Raw genomic sequence first — 20,213 nt, 5'->3', positions numbered from 1 at the left:
GTTCTGAGGATCACAATTCAATTCATGCAAATCTGTGCTTTCAGCTCAGTGTTTAAGTCTGTCTTTGCTTCACACTGGCACCTGATGCCCCCTGTGTTTGTAGAAAAAGAAGCATGAGGTAAAGGGAAGCCGACACACACAGATAAAAATAGAAAGGGAGGTATGGTTGCAGGTGGTATAGACACAAACAAAGTGTCCAGACACATCATGTCAGCACAGGCACATCCATCAAGTGTAATGCCTCACTCCTGCCTTTTATTCCCCATTCAACCAGAGAGTGGAGAGAGGTCTTCTTGTCTCTGACACTATAATCCTGACGCATTGTAAATCATTTCAGGACCAACTCATTACCAAGTTGTGAAAACGGGGTAGGAAACTTTAAAATGGCTTCAATCTTACCACATTGAAGGAAAAACTACATCTCACCTCTGCAGTCAGACTGTGAGTGACTCAGACTGTGAGATGTAACAGATGAGGAGACGGGCAAATTGGGGAGGAGAGGAGAGACGGCTCTTAGTCAAACTCAAGCTGAGTCGAAGCCCAGAGGATGTGAACATTTCATTACACAGACTGTGCTCTACACTTTCCTGACAGGGGACTGCCCACGTGCATTAAAATGGATCCTGACATACAAAAAAAAAATCTGTATTAAAGGAATCATATTCAGAACATTGCATCACGTTTAAGGTGACAAACAATGACGACAATAAATCACCAGGTCTAAAAATCCATGACAACTCTCACATGGGAGTCGTGTCCAAGATGAAGGTGCAGTGCTTGACCCATTAATCCACTACAACCTCTTCCTCATTACCTCCAGCAAGGAGGTTGTGTCGGTCTATTAGTTGGCAGGATTATGCAAATCTATTGAACATTAACTTTTTTACCATTGGTAATCCTGACCTCACATGACACTATCATTAAGAGATGGGTGACCTCTTTCACACCCAAACAGAGCCCTGATGACTCTTGTTAAGGACAGAGGGTGCCGCACCTTGTTAACCCCTATGAGACGAATTGTGATTTGTGAAAATGGGCTATACAAATCAAATTTGATTGATTGATTGATTGTTGTGAGTGTTTGCCTGCATTCTGATTCAGTAATACAGCTAAATAGAGAAACCCCGTCATTAATTGACAAAGAAACGAAACCATGAGTATTAACATTCAAGTTTCACAGTCATTTTTCTGTATGGTTTGTCCATCGCATCTCAGACACAATTACCCAAAAAGGAATATGATTATAAGTCTAGCATAAACAAATGTTATGATTTCATTTGCAGCTGAACCACTTTTGTCTGTAAAATGTCACATGAAACTAAGACGTACAGGTTGAGATAAAAATATTATTTCCCACATTTTTAGCATTTGATTTGACTTGAAGAACTCACCACCCCTGGAAAGATTTTGGTGAGTCGGTCGACAGCGGCCATGGCTTTGGACTTCCCTCCTCCGAGACAGTCTTCAAACTCGTAGAGCGGCTGGCGAACTGGATTAGAGTACGAGATCTTGGCGTTGTCTACAAACGTGATGTGTCTCACTCCCCATCCCTGGAGAACAAAGGAAAAAACACATTCATATTTTCTAAAAAGGTTGTTTTGAAATAACTCTATTTGTTGTACTGAACCTTCGCTAATGCAGAATTTGCGAGCAGATTTCAGTGAGAATGAAAGGCTTGTTTGTATTTTCAAAATGAAGCCAATTTCTGCAATTTCTCTTTCAGTTTGGAATAAGGGATGCATCAATGTGTCTGTCTAGCTGCTTATTACAACGTCTAACTGAACTATGAATTACAGAACAAAATGTCTAAATTGCACTCACACCAGGAAATTACAGGTTAAAAAAAAAGCATAGATGTGCATACAAAAGAAATTATAGAAATTCAGGCAGAAATGTGTGAACAGCTCTCCAATGTAGTCATTATGTAATAGTTATTTCAAAAGCACATTTACTTTATATGTTCTTTTTACATCACTATAATAAAACATTATATTCTAAGACCAAAAACATAATAGATTTTTCTCAAGGTTTTAAGATGCTGCAAAGGTGAAAGTCTAGATTAGTTTTTGTGAAAGACAAACAAGATTCACTGACTTCATAGCTATCAGTTTGTGATGTATTGAAAACCTGCAGGTCACCAGCCATTTGGCTCTGGTTCTGATGCACAGGTTCAGACTTTAACAGTGAACACACTGAATGAGAGAACAAATACCATTATATCATTAGTAAATTTGTAGTAGTAGTAGTATAGTATTTTGAAAATATGATGTAAGTCACGAAAGAAAGACGTTAACTATTTACAGTATACAGCGAGTGTCATGGTACACTGAAAATCATGCAGGGCCTGTGGGTGGCCAAGGAGGAGATAAGATTTTTTTATTGCAAGTCAGTTTGGGTGGAGGGTATCTGTTCCTTCAGTCTTGAGACAGTGAAGCTTCTTCATCCCCAGAGCAAGTTACAGAGAAAAGAATGAAGAGCTGTGACGTTACTGACTCACAAAAATCTGTCAGAATCTGGAAACAGTTGGCAGACGTTCACTGATAATCAGCCGTCACAGGCTGCAGCACTTTGGAAGCAACCATTAACTGTCTTAACACTTACATTTTTTTATAAAATGATAGATTGAATGGTTTCCCAAGATGTTCTTAATCTATTTTGCTCTCCGTGGAAGCCAATTCCTGTAATTTTCTGTCTGTCTGTGCTTTTTGTAGTCTGCTCTAAAGCTTATGTTTACAGATTTATTAATGCTTTAATCTTGACCTTCAGCCATGATCTGTTTTTATTTACACCTTTAGCTCTCCACCAGATGATTTAGCTGCATCTGTAACTGTTTGATTTTATTCCAACAAGTTGAGCACCTACTTAAATCCGGACACTTCACTGGTTCAGTTTTAAAGAGTCTGGGAAAAATTAGTGTCACTCAGTGTTAAGTGTCTATTTAAGCGGTGATGAGGTGGCTCACTGGTTTGAGACACTGTGGGGGAGTTTTGCACAGAAAACATGACAATAGACAATTTGTGCATCCTGTGACAGAGCAACACAAGCAGTCAAACACTCCTTTGCTTTCCACCCTCTGTCCGTCCATCTCTTTGGTTTTCCAACCTTACCATCAGAGTCCTGGCTACATTGCAGCCCAGAGTCCCAGCTCCCAGGAGAAGACACTTTGTGCTGACCACCTTCTCCAGGTCCAGGGAAGGAACCAGCCTCCATCTCATGAGCTTCAGGTTCAGATCCACTGAGGACTCTGCAAGTCTGGAGACAGTCAATCAATAAATGTGAAGACCTTCATTACCCTCGACATCCATTCAGTAGTTAAATAGTATGTCAGATCCTGTATAACAGTCAGAGGCAAGTCCAGTCCCACCCTGAGTTTTACCTTTTAGGGTCCATGCATTCACTTAGGTTCACCATCCTGGGTCCCATGGCACCCTTAGGGTTCTTCTCCCAACCTACGCTCTTAGGACACGCTGTGAGAAAACACATTAACAGGAAAGCGTAAGCAAAAGATGTCCTTCAGGGTGACAGAACAATGAGAGAGGTAGCATCACCTCACCCTTTACACAAAACTATTTTTTCTCATTCAGTTCAAGTCTAGACACGTCTGTCACTCTGATTTCTGCCTTCACTCCAGTACAATGACAGTGTATCCAATTTGTGGTGCTCACACAAAAATCACATTTGAAACCTATTCCAAAATCAATATCCCTGTTACTTTAGGTAACCCACTGTTAACACTGTGAAACTACTCTGCCCTGAAGAAATAGTCAAATGAGAACCATTGATAATCAAAAACACATGTAATTGGGTGAATTGACCCTTTATTTATAACTTGACCTGTGACATATACCACTATAATAACCTCCTTGTGGTTACAGGCCTCTGTAAACTTAAGTAGCAAGAAATTTATTTATTTAAAAGGCTCGATGTGCTGGAGGGGTACACTGAGGTAAATGAAGACACCTCATCTGAACTCAACAAAGCCTTCACAGATCACAGGGCTACTCATTTTCCCAACCTGCCATTACCATTTAAATGACTTCCATCCCTTTTTAAACAGACGCAGAAATAATGGAGAAGCTGTGAGAGACCAGCGCGGCTTGAATAGGAGGCCGCCTCGGAGGAGAGTGAACTAAGGCAGAGGATTCATATCATCATCACAATACACATTCACACAAGTGCACACACATTCAAATGGAAGAGTTTAAATAGATGTAGAGAAAAACAACGTCAAAGTGAGCCCATGTGAGAATGTAGCTGGCAAACGTCAGGAAAAATTCACAGCGATTGTAGTGAAGACGTGTTTAACATGCGACAGACACAGAACTGAAAAAAAAAACACAAAAAGAATACAAATATCTCAGGATGAAAAAGAGGCGACATGCACATAGTTGATGCCAACAAATATGTCGACTTGGAAAGACGATGAGATTCAAGAGCTTTTGGTGATGAGGGCCAAGCCGGTGGCAAAAACATGCACTTTCTGCAGCAGAATTTATACATCATGTCCTGCCAGACATTTTCCTGTGGTAGTGAACATGTCTGACCTGGACAATATCCTTCTGTGTTCTTCATATGTGAAGAGAAAACTACGGTAAATGTCCGGACATTTTCCAGATTTCATGTCGGAAAACAGCTTAAGTGTCACATGCACAAAGACAACCACACACGGGAAGGAAACAAGATTACCTGAGTTGTTGGGAAGTTCAGGTAGTTTGACCTGGAAGATTAAGCTGTGCTGAATGGAGCGGCTTCCCTGCAGAGTTCTGTCCCTGAAACACAGCACCTCCACTGTGTCCAGCTTAGACCCCCTGACACACACACACACAAATAAAGTGCATGTGAATATCAAACAGTGAAAATAACACACAAAGAATGCAGGGATTAGATTAGAAGCGCCAAAAATATAATCTACAACTGAATATTGTGTGACATTGTGAAAATCTCACTTAAATATTAAGAAATACTGTAAGTTAACAAGAACAATATTCTCTCTCCCTCTGTGGTACAACAGATAAATGAGCACTCACAAACACACGTCCACATACAATACATTTTCCCTAATATGGTGCTAAATGACTCGCAGTCAAACTAGACTCAAACAAGCGAGACATCGCGGCTACAATGAAATTCTATCTTCACCCATCTGAGCCAGTATCAACAGCTCATGTTTATCACTGATAGAAAGTGTAGTCAAGCACAAGATTGACTGAGGTTTGTATTGGATAAAAACTGCCTCTGACTGCAACGCATGACGGTGGATAAGCCCCTGGTATCACAGAACACTATTGCTGAACTGGCCTCGATGGGAATTCCCGGTATGAATAATTATCCAGCAAAAATCTTTTTAAAATAGCAACACGAGCGCCAGGAAAAAAAAGAGATCTCTGGGGAAGTGTGACAAAAAATGAGCGGTGTACACAGTGTTTTCAAACTGGTTGTTTAACTTAACTGACCGTGATGATGCAGTGTCCATGTGATGTCACAGAGTTCATTTGAAATCTGGCCACAGATCATTTATTGTTTATGCTACAACAGTACAGAACAACCTTCCTGCTGGTTTCAGATTCGCACCTGAACTAACTACCTCTCTGTTTTTAAGAACAAACTCCAGACACATTTATTTGAGCTTGTATTGTTTTTCCCCTTGTCCTTGGTATGTGTCTTTATGTGCTTGTCTGTAAAGCACTTTAAACCATACTGAGTTTAGTAATGAACTTGATTAAAATAAAAGTGGAATTTAGAAAAAACATTTATAATGAGCAGCCAGCTTTGAAAATACCTGCAACTAATATAAAGTGAAAGTGGTTTTAAATCAAACTGCAAATATATGAAATAACACGTTTTGATTCTGCTTTGATAAAGCTCTTGCTGAGATGATATGACATGGACGATACAGCCTTGTTTTAAATAAAGAATCAATTGTTTTTCTAAGTACTGCAGGAGGCCTGCTGAATTTAATATGAACACAAAACTATTTTAGGCTATAACCAAGATCTTGCATCATTGGACAACAGTATCGTTTCATTTATATTGCCACAATATTCCATCATTGTTTTGAAATTGTTTCCCATTTGCAATCTCAGAGCACAGTTTTTCTCTTTATTGCTTCCATCTAGCATCAGATTCCAGCTGTTGAGAATTTAACTGTAAGTTTTCATGGCACGTTAACTCACAAGGAGGAAGATGCTATACATGATATGATAAACACACGGGCACCGGCTGACGTGGGATTAAAATGCCCGAGTGACAACTTCAGCGAAACTCTCTTGATCTGTATCTCTGTGTAAATATTTGAATATGCTAGATGAACAAGGATTCTTAGATTTGATATTTGGCAATAAATCTGAGGACTTGTACAAACTGGTGTTCTGAAATGTTTCTTCTGTGAATATTTCAGCTAAATAAATCTCTCCACTAGACAAATAAGAGCTTCCATGTACTACCAACATTCTTGCAACAACGTGACTGAGTCATCACTCAGTGACATCATAATGTATTTCAGTTATACTTCAGACTTTAATGTCAAGACACACTGGACTTTTAATGCTCGAATTATATGAAAAATCTCTCCTATTGTTCTGCTACTATAATCCTCCGTCAACCATTTAATGGCAGAAATAAGCATGTTCCTGCTGCTTGAATCACAAAATATGCAGTGTTAGTACGAGGGCCACCCAGTGTATTGTAAACAGTCAATATTCAAATATGCACGAGTGTGGAGTGCATGTGTGTCTATAGACAACAGCTGCTGTCTATTTCACTAACATAACAATAACCATTTGGAAAGGGTGCAGAAACATACAGAGAAACGTGCGCACAGTACAGACGTGCTGCAACTATCTGGATCTTGCCTTCCTGGAAAATTAGGGGTTTAAGTTTTGAAAATCTTTCAGCTGAGAAAACAGTCAATGAAGTCATCACATCGCAACGGCTGCAGACAAGACAGACTAGATCCCAAAATAAACTGTGGAGAGTCTGACTTTTGTTTTAAGAACCAGTTTGTAAGATATTGTGCAGAATGGACCTTGTTTATCAGGAAAATGTACAGTTCTGTAAACAAGTAGCACAATCTTAACAGTTGGTGATCCATCAAGGTAAAAGTGGAATTTATCTCTTTGTTGCTAAACTCTTACGAAGTCACTGTTACTAAGCAGCAGCCAGACTTTGCTTTTTCCGTCTGTGTGTGAAAAGAACCTCTTAATATTACATTTTTATGTGATGATCCTTTTCAAACTCTTCACAATCCACTCTGGGGGCTGATTTCTGTGTCCGCAGTCTCACTGAAGTTTGTAACCGCTTCAACTCAGAGTCAGGAAATCGGTTAGGAAGGGATTTCCTGTCTTTCACTTTTTGCCTAAATAAATTACACTGTGTGGGCTTAAGGACATGCATAGGGAAATTCAGGACAACGTGTATTTAAATGCACAATGAGGACCAACAAGTTCTCCAGAAAATGTTCTCATTTTTCCACAGTGCACACGTATGCACGCACACGCACAGAAACACAAAAAACAGAGATTTCAGGTTTACCATTGGTAAGCTAAGAGGATCAGTAGATTTCTCAGAGGCCAGCCCGGGTGTTGAGACAGAGTACACGGATCATAGACACCCACAGTTACCTAAAAAACCAAACAAGGTGTGTTGACATTAAAGTGTGTGTGTGTGTGCGTGCGTGCGTGCGTGCGTGCGTGCGTGCGTGCGTGCGTGCGTATGTGTATATTATACAACAGACTTTAATTCAATAGGTGAAATGAGCACCTGAACAGTGAAGATTCAATATGTATCTAATAAATATCTTTCAAATATTTGACTGATACAGAATCAGTAAATAGTTGGAAACTTTTACTCGATATTTTTTAAATCATACTGTTTTGATCTTATATGTACAATGTGTATATGTACACAGTTGTATTGACTTTTGCATGTTTACGTTACTTTTACATTGTATTGACTTTTACATGTATTGTATCTGTATCATAACTATATCCGGAAGATATCTGAAAGATGAAAAATACATTAAAAGAATGTGGGGCTCTATAAATAAAATAAAAATCTTGTCTACCTTCTTAGTATCAGTGAAGAATGTATCCCAGTCCCCGAGGGGAGCCAGCTGAACAGTGTCATCTGTGTACTTCATTAGGAAATAAGGAACAGCACTGGTTCCTCTTTTGATCGCCAGGTCGTCATAGGCCTCCTGCAAGGCTGCGATCTGAGACAGAAATAATGAGGCCACACGAATATGTAGCTTTGCACATCCACACTTTCCACCATTGATAGAGCTTTCAAACGGTCATCATAAAATATACATCTTATTATACCTTGTGGTACTGCTGAGGTTTACAGAGGCATTATATCCACAATTGTAACATATTTGATTGTATATACAATTAACAAGGAATGAAAGGATATTACTAAATTTCAGACGGATAACTCTTGCTGTAAATTAGAGTTTACATAATATGACTCATTTAATTATGTTAAGCAAGTTTAAAGTATATAAACTCCGTCATTTGGCTGAGAAACATTTAATCAATAGAGGATTTTGTAGAGTTTCTATCAGTAAGTACTGTAAGTCAAACAAATACAAGTAAAGAGGAACCTCAGACAAAAAACATAATTTCCACTACCTAAGAATGAATCATTTATAAAGAAATAATGAGCTTAAAATCTGTGCCATGGTTTTTAAGTTGGAACACAGTGGAAAATTAGTTCACTCATGTACATTGAAGGAAAGTTTTCTTCTAATGAGGCTTTTTTTTATTCCCTTCTTTATTCCGTTATAGAACCTGTACACACTTAGACACAATACGAGTATTACACAATTCTCCAAGAAGCTGCTTTTATTTATAGGAAAGAGGTCTTAGGAAAAAAAGAAATTAAAAAGGAAATGGGAATGTCAACAATGTTTACTCTGATCATACAGCAGACTAAGGTTTTAAAGTCAATATTTAGAATTTGTACCAACACCAAAACCATGTCAATTTCCTAATTTAGAAAAGAGGAAGAATCAATGCAGAATTTAAGTAATTAAAAGTGTTCTACCTGTTTTGCTGAGAAAACTTGCTCGAGGACAGAAGGTTCCTGGATGACCTTTATCGCCTCTGGGAAGCAGAGTGCTGGGAAGCAGAACCAGTAATAAAAGTGGTACTTCTTCAGGTCCTGAAAAAAATGTGTTAACAAACTGGAATTGAAATAATAGCAAGAAAAATGACAGAAAAACAGAAAGCTGTCAGATGTCATTGTATATATGGAGCAAACACTTTTATAATATACTGTTCACACGCACTGCAAAGGTCAACAGGATGAATCTGGAGAGGATGGATGGGTCCTTCAACGCAGCCCCAGACTGTATGGCATCCCAAATCTACAAGACAGCAAGAGATGAATACTTAATTTCAATCATCTCATTTTCTATTACACAACTCTGTGTCTATTGTTTTGATGCTTGGTTTAATAGATTAGTTTTGTGTCTTTGAAATAATCCATTGCACATCTTTTACCTCTTTGGCCTCTTTCTCCAGCAGAGCCTTCTTATCACTCGTCTTAAAAGCATCAAGTGTGTTGGTGTTATACAGAGTTCCAATAGCTGGACAGCAATGGGCTGGGGTGGGACCATCCCTGACCGCAAAAATCAAAACACACTTTTATTCAACTGAATGAACATCCTGCATATGCTACATCTAGTTAACACGAGCACAGTTGCATTGTTGGAGGAGAACAAATGACCTGATGTGAGAGCTGATACAAATTTAGTTCAATAATAAAGAATAATAAATAAACCCATCCCATATTGTCTTTACGATGAAAGCTTCACTTAGCTTTCCACAATGTTCAAATGCCTAAAGAGGAAAATACCATTATCAATGGCATATGAATCTCCACAAATGCATTCCCTTGAAAAGCTCTGATAATTCTTTCAGTAAAGTAAGTGTGTCCTGTCTATTATAATAAGACTTGAGTTTGATGTTGACTTAGATAAATATATATTTTTTCATAAAGATTATCATTGAAATAAAGGCCCTGTCTACATCTGTATTTCCAAAACTAATGATGCACATCAAACCTGTAACAGGATGAGAAATCATTCATAACCAAGATGTAGTTACTGTCTAAAAAAACATAGGTTTAATTAAAAGTCTTCTCTATCATTTTTGAGAATGGTGGAACATCCCGAATTACTTTCATTAAGTCAATCTTTTTATTGATATTTGTATAATCGATTATGGTTCGGATGTTTATTTGGGGAAAGCCAATATTGCATCACACTTACGCATCAAATGCACTGAACTCCAAAGTCAGGCGTGTGGGCAAACCAACGGGGTCACCTGTGGAACAGAAATATGAATAAATGTATAACTTTATGTAAGTATATTAAAAACATACATTTTAAATGAGATAATTCTTTCTGGCACTACATAATAAATATATTCATAAAACATCAACTGGAGAGCCACTGTTATAATGATGCCCTCTGACCGCACTGCTCACCATTGTAGTAGTATCCTTTGATACATTTGGGGCTCTCGTCCAGCCTGTAGTCATTGAGTTTCTTCTGAGTGAGCTGGTGCCAGAAACCTGCCTCCATGGCGCTGCTGAGGGGAGCAAACTGCAGCTTGAAGTCCGCTGCAGAGGACGCGGCTCCACTGGTGTCAGACGCCATCACAACTTCACTACCAGGTATCTAACTGTGCTATGAAACAACTGTAGGCTTCTTGATGGCTCTGTAATCTGTCATGACACACAAACAGTATGAAGGTTACATTCATGTTATGGTGGATCCTGTATCGTGTTGGCATCTGATAGTGGTGGTGGACCACGATCGAGGTGGCAGCTGACCGTGGAATAGCTTGATATACAATATGTCTACTCAGATACTCAACCATTACTGACAATAATCCATCAATTAATTTACCTTCCATTATGCTACAAAGTGTTTATTCGAATCAATGCTGCAAATACCCTTATCTTTCTGATGTTCTCTATTACACGTTGCATCTATTGCACTTCTGTCCGTCCTGGGAGAGGGATCCCTCACATGTGGCTCTCTCTGAGGTTTCTACCTTCTTTTTACCCTGTTAAAAGGTTTTTTGGTAGTTTGTCCTTACTCGTGTTGAGGGATAAGGGCAGTGGATGTCACACCTTGTTAAAGCCCTATGAGACAAATTGTGATTTGTGAATATGGGCTATACAAATAAAATTTGATTGATTGATTCAATGTCATAAATTGCAACTTCACAAACACACAACTAACATAATCTATTAGCTTCTGAGCTCAGGACCTCTAGTGATGATATTTGATAAACAATCAAACAGTAACAAGGTACAAAATCATTCAATTCATTAATATAGAGTCTCATATGTTCTACAGATTGTGAAGTCTTTGTGTAATATGTTAATCTGTGATCAAATACAATGTCCAGACTACATAGACAATCCTGATACATTTCTGGGTCTGCAAAAATAATTTGTATTAATGATTATTTGATAAGTTGTGCATCATTAAATTGGGAAAATCTGCACAAAATTTTTTTTTCATTTGCAATCATATTAAAATATATTCACAAATCACAATTTGTCTCATAGAGTTTAACAAGGTGCGACATCCGCCGTTCTTAACCCTCAACAAGAGGAAAGAAAAACTAACCCAAAAAAACAGGAGAATAACGAAACCTCAGAGAGAAACACGCGAGGGATCCTCTCTCTCAGGTGGTGCAATAGATGCTGCCTGTAACTGAACGCACCAACGTAACAGTATTTGCAACATTGATTTGAAGAAACAGTTTGTAACATAATGGAGAAATGTCTGTGTTTAAAGTATTTGTACATAAGAAAATGTCTGATAGAGATGAAGGGAGCAGCAATGACAAATGAATTGAGTCAGTGTCAGTACCGGTAGAGTATGTGAGTAGGTGTTTTGTATATCAAGTAGTCGCCCTCCTGTTGTAAACATCTTGACACATATTTGTGTGAAGGTCCAACCACTCTTGTTTTATTCAGATGATTTTCAACAGGAAAACACTTTGGAGCATCACAGTGAAGTTGTAACTCCATATTTTCTGTGTGAGGACTTTCACACATGTGAAGTCACTGATCATTGAGTGAACACAGACACATGAAGGAAGCAGCTTCCTCTTCTCCTCTGACGCTTTTTAACGCGAGCAGTATCTACACATCGCAATTTAAGGATTAACTGCATCACAACCCAGACATTAAACAAACCAGAGACGCGTTTTCTTTGTCAATATCTCAAGAAGCCGAGGTTACTTACCACAAATCCTCACTTCCTGCTGAGGCTGATCATGTGACAAGCCGGGGGACGTTGTCAATAAAGCGGTGCACTGTGGGTAATTAGCTCGTCGAGCTAACCCCGGTTAGCAAACAGCGGCAGAAATGTGTCTCTTTACTTTACGGTACGCGCATCATGGTGTAAAATATGAAGAACCAAAATAAAAACAGGAAGGCGCAGACGACGAAGCAGGAGAATACCGACAGGAACCTGTAGGCGCCGCTCCTTCTCATGTCGGAGCGAACAGACGTGAACCAGGATGTGAAGCTGCAGGTGACGTCATCACACACCTCAGACCAAACACATGTGTCACACTTCCGGGTTCATCCGAGAGGGACTACGAGCTCATTTCCATCGTGAAGTTTGCGGGAAAATTAAAAAACTGACACCGCTTAACGATAATGAGTCAGTAAAGTTCTGACTCATGTAAAATAAAGTTCACTGCTGAGGAACAAGCGAACTATGTCCAGCTGCCACTCACAAACTGAGCAGTAGAAACTTCTTTTAACTTAAAAATGCTCTTAATTTCAGTGTCAACTTCATAGTAATAATAATACATTTTATTTATACGGCAACTTTCATACATAGGATGTAGCTCAAAGTGCTTCACAATAAAATCAAAGACATGAAATAAGATGGATCAATAAAAACACGTTAGCAGTCAAACAAAGACTTGGGATAAAAAGCATGAAACTAGCAAAAGGTATAACATAAAATAAAGACAATGGTGTTAAAAAGAAGATCAAATGAATTAAAAGCAAGATCATAGAAATGGGTAATAAGAAAGGAAAGTGTATTGTCTATATTTGAATCCACAGGTTGGCACAGGCCTCTCCAAAACAGAAGTAGTGAAGTGTAAAAATGGCTTATTTACAGTGTATTTTACATGTTACATATAACATACACACACTAGTTGTGGAAAACATCTGCCCCATGAACCAGATCTACACCAAAATTCAATAGGTTCTTCTCTGACCCAAAGGCTACTGCATCCTTCCTGGTAATCAAGTTTCCTGGTAATCCATCCAGTAGTTTTTGTGTAATACTGGCAACTACCAAAGAAACGCAGACGAAAATACAATCTCCTCGGTGGAGGTAATAAATACTATATGTACTATATGTTCTATGTAATTGTTAGAAATGTGATAAGTGTTGGTCCAGAAATGCAAGCAATGAAGACCGTACTTTTCAAGTTGGCTCTTCTATGCAATTTATTTTCTTAAATTTTCTGTGACTATGAAAAACCTAATAAGAATGAGGACACACAAATAAAGGACCACACCCAAAGCAAAGATTTTAGAAATATCGTCATGTAGTTTCTAAAATATCATATTTTCTTATTATTTCAAAATACAACAGCTACATTATATTTTCTGCATCTTTGAGTCGCATCTTTTTTTTTCAAAGCCTTCCCCACATTATAATAAAACTACTAAATTGTTCATTTGTTTGTTCTCTCTATTGTCAAAAAGTACTCAAATACAAATATAATGCTGAAACACTGAGTCAGGTTTTATAGATACTCAAATATTTTTTTAAATACCCACAATGAACCCTAAATGTCTGAGAATTTTGAACAGCTTTTTAAGTGTCAGATTGCAAATGTGTAAGATAAGCCTGATTTAACTATTATAATTATCAAAAAATACATTAGGTCTTTGGATACAGTTAGATTCATTGAATTTAGAATTGAAACTGACTATTGCAGTGAAATTATGAGTTAAAATATCGGTTGCTCCTCCTGCAGCTTGAGGTCATTTGAGGTTCAGTGACATTCGAGTCGTATTTACTGGTTGAGTGAAATAAGGAAACACATCCAACAGTGAGACTCATGTGTTTACTGTGAACTACTGGTCAAACCAGTTGGCTTGTGTTGCTAAGTTAGATTTTCATAGCACACGTCAACTTCCCCACCATTCGTTTTCCTACCGTACTTAAATTTCAATTTCATGACAAGGTATTATGGAAATATGACAAAATTAGCTTGATATGGTATAAGATTTTATTAATATTTTAACTCAACTACATAAATAATATAAATAAAGCAAACAGACATTAATTTCTGCAGAAAATGTTTCATTTGACCCATGAATTTCTTAAATATATGCACTACACAGTTGATGTTAGTCTGTTTCACACTTAACCATTGTCCTGTTTTAATTTCAGTTGACTCCCCTTTGTGGTGCATGATCAAATCAAGTTGCAAACTTGCAAAAGATACAATAGAATCACTTTTATAGGTAAGACATTTCTGTAGATGCTGTGTCTATGCAGTAGTCACTTGCAGCCACAGCAAATGTTTGCCATGCCCTGTCAGTTAAATTCCCCTCATGCTGCCCTCTCTTATTTACATATCACATGATGTATTTCTTCTTTGAAGAAGTACCATTATCATTTGACAACCACCTCAGAAATGTTTGAAAGGGAAATTTTGGAGGGTTATGGATCAATTTAAAATCTGAAAAAGCCTCGGTTTACCCTTCACAAGCACTCAAAGCAAATAGCTTCAACACAATGATGTAACTTAAACCACCTCAGAGAGCCTCAATGTGGCATCCTGCAAAACTGCTTGATTGATGAGCACATTTTAGGCAAACTTTGACTCCCATCTATAAATCATGTAACATAAATCACCCACAAAATAATAAGGAACACGTTAAAGACGGGAAGATGAAGAGGTGAGAGGTGCAGAGGTTCCTCCCTGAATCATTCACTGACAGAACTGAGTGCTGGCACTAAAGGGGATGATGTTATCGCTGGTTGGCAGGTTTTCCTACAATAACAATAAATATAGTTTGAAATACAATGATTGTTTGGTCAGTTGCACAACTAAGATTCCTCTCCGACATACAGTGAATTATCTATTAGGTTTATCAGGGTCAACTTGGACAATTCAATTCAATTATAATAATATAAATAATATAATGTAATAATATATAATTAAATACCCAAACTAAGAGTTGGGAACCCTGAGGGAGGGGTCACAAGATGATTTCCACAAATCAAAAACATTTTTTTAGAAACAATTAGAAATAGCCTATCTTGGTCATAATTGTTGAAAAAGATGTATATCGATATAAAATATATATCTTTAGCCTTCTGATTTTCCTCATGTGACCTGACCTCTGATGGGATTATGACAAATGAGTTGCTGCAGGTACATTTTCAGTACCACAGGAGAAATTGTGATATGTGCACGTAGGTGAGGTTTTTTCAAACTAGCTCAAATCAATATTCTTCATGTGCTTCAACCACCTCTGGTGATACTTGGTGCTGTTATTTTAGGGATCTGGGGCTAAAAGGTTTGGTAACCCCTGGGATAACTGACTTTATCCCTTACATATCCCTTATCTGTCTGTTTGTAATAACAAGTATCATCATTAAAACCTCGTTAAATGCCATTAAGTCATCTTTTCTTGCTGATACCTGCAGTAAAAAAGAAAACTTTGAGGGAATGAAGAAAGCCAGACAGCAGCAGGAATTTATTCGCATTAGAGAAAAAAAGCTCTCAGAGACGCCCATGTGATGTACATGCACATAAAAACTTTCCGAGGTGAGTATTAAACGTGATGAATGCACTGTCACAATGGGACAGAATTTCCGTACAAAGTTATTTGTATCTACGAGCCAAACTTAAAGGCTTTGATTTGTGATATCTCAAAGACCCGTGTTTTTCCTGAATACCAGCCTGACACTGGCTCCATTCTGTTGACAGAGATGTACTCAGTGCTATCACACACACACATCTACACATCATCACCTCTTCCAGCTCAGTTCCACCCCACCCTCTGATTTGTTTGATTTGGCTAAGTAGTGACTCACAACCAGTCTGTGTTCATTGTGCACAGGAGACATTATGGGTTTCTTGAGCCACATTTGTGTTGGAGTAATAGACAGCACTTTTAATTATTACAACCTGATTTCCAACAGTATAATTCACATGCAAGAATTTTAAATACACCAATTGGCCCCTGACATGTAAAATGCAAATCACTCGACATAACAAACTGCTTTTGAAAATCTGAACACATTGATATTACGTGAACGGTAAAATGTTTTTCCACAGTGAGATTGCAGGCAAAGCCTTTTCCTAATGGGAGCCATACTGTGTGTTGTTCTGTGACGCTCGAGCACACTGGAAGCTCTTTGTGTGTTTGTTTCCAAATATTTAATCAATACCGATGCATTACAGGAGTCTCAAATTTATGGGCTCTTTCCTGCAGCGGGGTGAAATGGCATTTGATGCTCGTAGGCTAATGGCAGAAAAGGTGCCACATCACATCATAAAACAGATGAATGAGAAATGAGTAAGCTTGGCAATCAGTAGCTAAAGGGCAGTTTTGTTAGAGCAAAAACAATCATGCAGTTTGACAACAGGATTTAAGCAGGCGCGGTGCAGACAGTGGTGTTTTGATTCAGACACACAGCCACTATTTAACAACTGTATAGCAGCCTATCCACACTGTGTATGTCGATATGAATTAATAGCATATGTATTTTGTTGATTGTTAAATTTCTTTACATGATGTATTTAATGATTCACTCGCATCTTCTACATGAAACCAGACCAGAACACTTCATGGCGAATAATTTTGAAGATAATGGCTTTAATCTCTGAAAAACTAAATGAAATAACTGTAAGCTTTTTTTTAATTTTTGCAGACCTTTAAATAGAAGCATGAAACAAAAGGACAAAAGAATAGATCCCTTTTCAGCTCAGTAGACAAATGCCAAGATTTGTGTTTTCCCTGGATGCCCTGATGTCTCATATCCTGTTTTAATAATGAGAAAACGTGACAAACAAAAAAGAAAAAAATTGTGATTCATGACAGTGCTTGTAAAACAATACAAATCTACCAGCATCCGGTTGAATCACGTCCCTGTTTCTCTAGATTTATGGTGCAAAAAAAGATGAATAAATAAGGAAAAGATTATCTTTAAAAACAATTTTTGGACATAGTTTCCATCGTTCTGCATCAGAGCCAAGAACAGAAATGTGCCCCTGTTTCCCTGGTTCAGAGATCAAATTCCTCTCAGTGTAAAGACCTCTAGTCCCACACAATTGTTACTATCACTGTAGCATAACACAGACAAAATAAATAACATCAAGTTCAGACATCATCCAAACTGTTCCCCCGAGTCTGAGAAGTGCTGTGAGCAACAAAGTTAAAAATAATCAGAAACAACAGACATTCAATGGTTTTGTCCATCAGCAGCGTCTTAGATTTTTGTTCTGCTTGTTTTCCTGTCACAAACGAATGTTCAGAATACTTTTGAAGACCCTTTTAAAGTTCCCATTGCAGAGTGGGTATATGAAAGGGTTGAGAGTGGAGTTGATGTAACCCAGCCATATCGTGAACATGTGCAGGTCATGGTGCACACACTCTCTGCAGAACGCCATGACCATGAAAGCTATGAAGTACGGAATCCAGCACAACAAGAACGCAGCGATTATGAAGCCCAACTGCTTGGCTGCTTTGTGCTCTTTGTGGATCCTTAGACTCTGGATGCGCTGACGTGATTGTTCTATAAACTTTTGCCATGTCTGTCTCAGAGTCAGCGCGTTGGCCGGGTCCAATTCGGCGTCTTCAACCCCTTCATCCGTCCACGGCAGAGCCTGACTGGGGTCGTAGGTGGTATAGAGCGCCGACGTGTATCTCTGCACATTGGACACCTGACTGATATCGCAGATGCCGCTAACTGAGTTTGGCACTGTGACGTGACATTCGTTTAACGATGCTTGAAGTTTGTGCTCATAATTTCCCTCGAAGAAAATGACGTCCTTGGGCACCGAGTTGTTCCTCAGGGGAATATCAGCATCTGGCTGCTTCGCCTCAGGGGCCAGGGAGCACCGTTTGGCCTTTCGTGCAATTCTGAGTCGCTCTGTTGTCATGGCAAGCAGCGATGTCTGCTGGCACTTGACAACAATTTTCCTGTGAGATGCAGAAGGAGCAATTTTGGTTTTATCAGCCTCTTCGAGTGAATACGCCTGGTCGAGAGTGTTGTGGTCCAGCAGGCGTTGCTTTTTAGAGAGTTTGAGCGGAGCTTTACACTCCCTCCCTGGTGATTTTGGGGAATCTTTCTCAGGTGTTTTGACATTTTGTCCATTCTCATTCTCAAACGAGTCAGTTGGATGGATGATTCTCTCCCTGTCCCTCAGATGCTGTCTCACGGCCAAGTAGATGTTTGTGTAAAACCACAGCATCAAAATCGAGGGCACATAGAAGTTGAAGACGGCAGTAATGACCTTAAACCACGTGACGAAGCGGAAATCTGTGTCACACTTATTCTCCTCCTCAGGTTTCAGGTCTACGTGTGTGAATGACCTCCATCCTAAAATTGGAATTATCCACATAATCGACAGCAGCCAGGCCCCAGAAATCATCACACTGGCTTTTCCTCGCGTTCGATACTTAAGGTACTTAAGCGGCTGTCTGACTGAGCGGTACCGGTCCAAACACAAGATGAACAAGCTGAAAATTGAGGCTGTGCTCGCCACGTAGTCCATAATGAGCCAAAACTGGCAGACAGCCCGACCCAGCCTCCATTCATCCTCCAGTAAATACACCAAGTTCAGAGGCATGACTGTGGTCCCCACAATCAGATCCGCCACTGACAAGCTGACGATGTAGAGGTTCCCGACTGTGTGCAGGCTCTTCTCTCGCTTCACGGCGTAGAGCACAAGCAGGTTCATGAATATGGTAAGGAGAGAGATGAGTCCCAGAAAGACCCCCAGCAGGACGTTGTGTAAGCGGCCGTGGCTGCTCAGAGTGCGATTGATCCTCAGTGAGTCACTGTCAACGAGGCCACTCCAGTTATTGCTGTTATTGACGTAGCTGCTGGTGTTGAGGAGAAGTACAGGATTTGTGGATGATGACAGACCAGATTCCATCATGGTAGGTTAGATGGTCAACTCATCGTGTAAAACTGTCCTCCAACATGACTTTAACTGCAGACTGTATGAAGCAGTGTGTTTAAATCAGGTGATGAAGGTGTTTGGAGTCAACACTTGCTGCATAACAACCAGTGGAAGAATAAAGTAATCCTGTCAAAACTGGGAAAAGGCGTCATCAGCCTTGTGTTGATGTGTAGTCCATTTGTCATATAAATACATATATCCAAACAGATAATACCTGGAAAACATAAAGAACATTAGAGGTTAGAATCACAATTTGTCATATTTCTTTTCTTTTTTTTGTTTTAATACAGGTTAAGATTTTAACCCCATTTTTTCAGCAAAAAACGGAACATTGTAAAGCAGAGTATCTCTCTCTTCTCACATTCGGATGGATTTTCAGGATATGAGAGAGAAATAAACTAAAAGGGCAAGATGCAAGATAAAGAAACACTTAAATGCTGCTTGACACATTTGATCTTTGTTCTTTTATGTTCGGATATACATTCTCCGTGGACTAAAATCGCTCATGCTGTTTCTCTTTCACTGTCCAGCTGGCTTTTTTTTAACACTCATATGAATCGAGGGTGACACATCCCATCAATACACAGCAGAGGACCAAACTGTGTGACTGGAACAAAGGAGGCTATAAATCTATGTATCTATGTATCTATGTATCTGTCTGTCTGTCTGTCTGTCTGTCTGTCTGTCTGTCTGTCTGTCTGTCTGTCTGTCTGTCTGTCTGTCTGTCTATCTCTAAGCTGTATCAGTAAAACCACAAGTGTTTCATGCTCAGTGGGGAAAAAGAACACAAATTACTCAGAGCAGTAATGGGTGCTGAGATGTTTTTTACAAGCGCTCCCTCAGAAAGTGACTCATCAGTTAACTGTCATCGTGGTTTTGATATTAAAATGAATCAATGCAGGAAGATTTATTTTCTTTCATGTTTACATCTGCTCGCCTCAACCAATTCGATCAAACAAATAAATACATAAGCCCGAGAGGGACGGAAATGACCAAACACTGGTAATG

General features: G+C 39.0%; 2 protein-coding genes across 2 annotated transcripts in view; both read right to left on the bottom strand.

Annotated features, from left to right (window-relative positions):
• Positions 1 to 12,578, bottom strand: part of atg7 (ATG7 autophagy related 7 homolog (S. cerevisiae)) — a 54,201-nt gene extending 41,623 nt beyond the window's left edge. The window contains exons 1-12 of the mRNA XM_035152966.2: positions 12,269 to 12,578; positions 10,489 to 10,728; positions 10,271 to 10,325; positions 9,501 to 9,618; positions 9,287 to 9,364; positions 9,043 to 9,159; positions 8,063 to 8,209; positions 7,531 to 7,619; positions 4,687 to 4,808; positions 3,377 to 3,467; positions 3,108 to 3,252; positions 1,392 to 1,550 (exon numbers count right to left, since the gene is read on the bottom strand). Of these exons, the coding sequence (XP_035008857.2) occupies positions 1,392 to 1,550; positions 3,108 to 3,252; positions 3,377 to 3,467; positions 4,687 to 4,808; positions 7,531 to 7,619; positions 8,063 to 8,209; positions 9,043 to 9,159; positions 9,287 to 9,364; positions 9,501 to 9,618; positions 10,271 to 10,325; positions 10,489 to 10,660 (1,293 nt within the window). The 5' untranslated portion in view covers positions 10,661 to 10,728; positions 12,269 to 12,578. The remainder of the gene's footprint in view (positions 1 to 1,391; positions 1,551 to 3,107; positions 3,253 to 3,376; positions 3,468 to 4,686; positions 4,809 to 7,530; positions 7,620 to 8,062; positions 8,210 to 9,042; positions 9,160 to 9,286; positions 9,365 to 9,500; positions 9,619 to 10,270; positions 10,326 to 10,488; positions 10,729 to 12,268) is intronic.
• Positions 12,579 to 15,763: 3,185 nt separating this feature from the next.
• Positions 15,764 to 19,411, bottom strand: hrh1 (histamine receptor H1). Its single transcript, XM_035152381.2, has one exon. The coding sequence runs from the start codon at positions 19,179 to 19,181 to the stop codon at positions 17,535 to 17,537; it is 1,647 nt and encodes a 548-aa protein (XP_035008272.1). The 5' UTR covers positions 19,182 to 19,411; the 3' UTR covers positions 15,764 to 17,534.
• Between the last annotated feature and the right edge of the window lie 802 nt (positions 19,412 to 20,213).

The sequence above is a fragment of the Hippoglossus stenolepis genome, chromosome 3, assembly GCF_022539355.2.
Source record: "Hippoglossus stenolepis isolate QCI-W04-F060 chromosome 3, HSTE1.2, whole genome shotgun sequence".
Lineage (NCBI taxonomy): Eukaryota > Metazoa > Chordata > Actinopteri > Pleuronectiformes > Pleuronectidae > Hippoglossus > Hippoglossus stenolepis.
The sequence above is the reverse complement of the archived record's forward strand: the minus strand, read 5'-3'. Positions and strand labels throughout refer to the sequence as shown.

Excerpts from the sequence above, each read along its gene's own strand:
- hrh1 (XM_035152381.2), bottom strand. The coding sequence starts at position 19,181 with ATGATGGAATCTGGTCTGTCATCATCCACAAATCCTGTACTTCTCCTC.